A 3,250-nucleotide genomic window follows, 5' to 3' on the forward strand; every position below is an offset into this window, starting at 1 on the left:
TGCGTGACAGAAGATGCAATATCCAAAGAAGTAAATCTATCAATACTGTCAATCTCTAACCACTGTCAACTTTAGCTAGCAGATAATACTGTGTTTAATGCATCTAAGTCTGTGAAAGCAGAAGCAATATGGAAGTTAATGAATACTGGAATATTATGAGTAATTCTGCCTGAAATCATCTTACTTGGGAGAGCTCTACGATCAATGAAGTTCCGCCATGTAAAGGAGCACTACTGTTCCTTCCTCTTAACAGATACCAAGAAAAATAATATGTTCCACACATTAAGAGTGAAAATCAACGTAACTGTCACATCAACAAAGGAAACTTTAGGCACAAATAAAGATTTTAATATGTCTGTTTTCTGATAGCGGTTTCTCCCTTAAATTCAGAAAAACTTATTCCGGCCTAGGTTCATGGATTTTGTTACACTGTGATGTGATAGCTAAGAAACCCACCCTCATGTCTTGTGATACCTGTATAATGGATTTCTAGCACAGGTTCAAATGTGAATACCTGTTACTTCCAATCTACAATAGGCCTATGCACAATGTGATTGACACAGTGGTGAACAATGTTTTGTATATCACCTGGTGATTGTTATGAAGGACTACTATAGCTTGTTCTTCCATCATGTCATGCCCTCAGACTTGGACAATTGCATGACGACAATGTCACGCCAAAGCATCCTTAAGTTTGGGTATCAGGGCAGTTGAACGACCAACAGGTACCAGGAGTCCACTTCAAGCCACGATGAAATGACCTGGTGCGTGATGTCATTTGTGCAGGCAGAGATACCACAGAAAATTGACAGTATTTATTTTACTTTTATGTTAGTTTCTGGAATGTAGGTTGTCAGAATAAACTGATTTCCATCATAGCCAGAGGTGAGGTGTAAATTATGTTTATAGGTGACTGGCTGTGATTTGGCAAAACCAACAAATGTCAATACAAAATTTTTGTTTTGTCAACATCCTGGTCTTTAGCCTAATTTGAGGCCTAGTTAGAGCTGAACGGTAATAGTTTGGTTAAGGGTCAGTGAAGCCAACAATTGTGAAGTGATTAGAACTATAATGTTCTTGTTATAGCACATATTTTGTACAATACTGGATTTTACCAACCGGTTTTTTGACTATGTTCTGCACCCTATCTTCACCTTATCCTACCATATCTTGTTAATGAATGTGTGTGTATGTTATTTCTGCATGTTTCTGACATGTCCAATACTATTGTACTGAGTGGTTCATGGACGAATAAATAAATAAAAGAGATGGTGGTATTAGCAGGATTCAATATTTTTGGGTATGAGGCATTACTTATGAGAGTTACACAGTGGGCACCTTAACACTAAAAGGCTCAGAACCCTGAAGTATGGAACGTAAAGTTTCAGTCATAAGTACTGAAGGAACTTTTTACAGAAACAAGCAGACATAACACAAGGCTGAGGTAACAGATGGATAGATGACTACCCACATATGGAAATCATCAGGTCTTTTCACATTGGGGTACTATGGTAGAGCTATCAATACACATATGAAATGGTACATTTTAAGAGCAACTTCGTTAAAGAAGATCTGGCTTTTCCATTGCTGTACCTTAACAGGTAAAACCTAAAAGAAATGTGTCAACCAGATAATTACAGGGAGCAGACAATTTATAATGTTACTTGCAAAGGCCCCTCATAATAAAACGTCACTGAATCGGTTTTAAACAATACCATACACTTCTCTGAATGATAACTGTACGCCTACAGCAACCCGACCACGTTAAGTAGTCTATGCAGTTGAAGTAGTTCCTCTCGTATTTGCAACAGCCTTCATGTTAAGTCAATTGCCTCATTTGGGTAAAAAGTATAAGGACTACTAACAAACGTGAAGTGTATCCGTCATTTCCTGTAAAATCTTGGAGTAATGATTCTAACAGTCTTTTACTTTGATGTTGCTAGATTAACTATCACATAAACCGATTACTCAAATGCAAAGTTACATGTATAAACGATAGTAAAATACACTCCACTCATAAGGCGGAAACTGCTAAGCGATTTTCATGCACATACATACCTTAGTAGTTTCCTTTCATGATCTAAGTTAGATGCGTCGTACCACGTCTTCCTCAGTGACTCTACGTGGTGTATTAGTTCCCGATAGCCCCAAATTTGTTCTATACAAGTACTAAACGATTTTATGAACTGTCTATGAATATGGAGATTGATTTCCTTCGCACTGGCCACAGTATTAACGGCGAAGGGAACAAGACTTTTTCTCTCCGTTATGAACAGTTTAGAGTCACACTGGCGATCCAGTACATCCAGCAGTTTCCTAATAGACTGATTTCGTGAGTAGCGTAAGGAGAATTCCACACCATGGGCGCGTGGAGCCCCAGGCTTTTCTCCGTAACATATCCTTTGAAGTTCACACAACTTCGTAGTTTTCCTTAGGATCCACTTAACTGCCGGTCTTAAAAGCCAATAAATGTATGTCCACATCGATCGAAACATCTTCGCTCAGCCACTGCTTCCACATTACCGGAAACCGCCCTTTCCCACACACAATTTATAGGACTCACATTCCAACACATCTACAACGCCGTCATTTTAAACGACGATGGAAGTTTGTTTTCCTCGTAACCAAAGTTGTTACACGTAAGCTGTGTCCGTTTTCCACGTGACCAAAGTTTTTACACGTAAATTGGAGCCAGTCACTACAGTCTTGCGTATACGAAACGAGCGATAAAGCGATTGCGACATCTAAGGGAGTAGTTTCGTATTTGCGAGAACAAGAATTAAAGAGATATTTGCGTTTCCTATTCCGCTGAAATATAAAATAATAATCGCTTACTTGTTTCGAATCGTTATTAAAGGAATGCTTGAACGGGCAGATGTACATAGTGCTCTACTTAGTATGGTTTTTAAGGGGCCCTTAAGGTTCAATAATATTGTCAAACCGTTTAAGAGCGCGTATTGATGTATTACTAACACCAGAAATATAGACGATCAGTACTGATCGACTTCAAAGTATTCTCAGTACTGTCAATACATAATGAACGAGTTTGACAATATTCTCCATTCAAATGTTGACAGACCTTCACGAACCAGCCACGCAGTGTTAGTGTAGAATGTTTATTTTTCAATAAATCGTTGTGTATATCATACCCAAGATTGAATTTTTAAGGAGTCTCTTAACACAAAAGAATATTAATAGCCTATGCAGGGGTAATCATTGTGGATACCACCTTTGTATTGTTAACGGAGGA

At 38.3% G+C, this 3,250-nt stretch overlaps 1 protein-coding gene across 1 annotated transcript in view; it reads right to left on the reverse strand.

Moving 5' to 3' along the window:
• LOC124718983 (ELMO domain-containing protein 2) overlaps positions 1 to 2,605 on the reverse strand; it is a 27,913-nt gene extending 25,308 nt beyond the window's left edge. Inside the window, exon 1 of the mRNA XM_047244654.1 lies at positions 2,059 to 2,605. Within this exon, the coding sequence (XP_047100610.1) occupies positions 2,059 to 2,495 (437 nt within the window). The 5' untranslated portion in view covers positions 2,496 to 2,605. The remainder of the gene's footprint in view (positions 1 to 2,058) is intronic.
• Between the last annotated feature and the right edge of the window lie 645 nt (positions 2,606 to 3,250).

Source organism: Schistocerca piceifrons, chromosome 10 (assembly GCF_021461385.2).
Source record: "Schistocerca piceifrons isolate TAMUIC-IGC-003096 chromosome 10, iqSchPice1.1, whole genome shotgun sequence".
NCBI classification, from domain to species: domain Eukaryota; kingdom Metazoa; phylum Arthropoda; class Insecta; order Orthoptera; family Acrididae; genus Schistocerca; species Schistocerca piceifrons.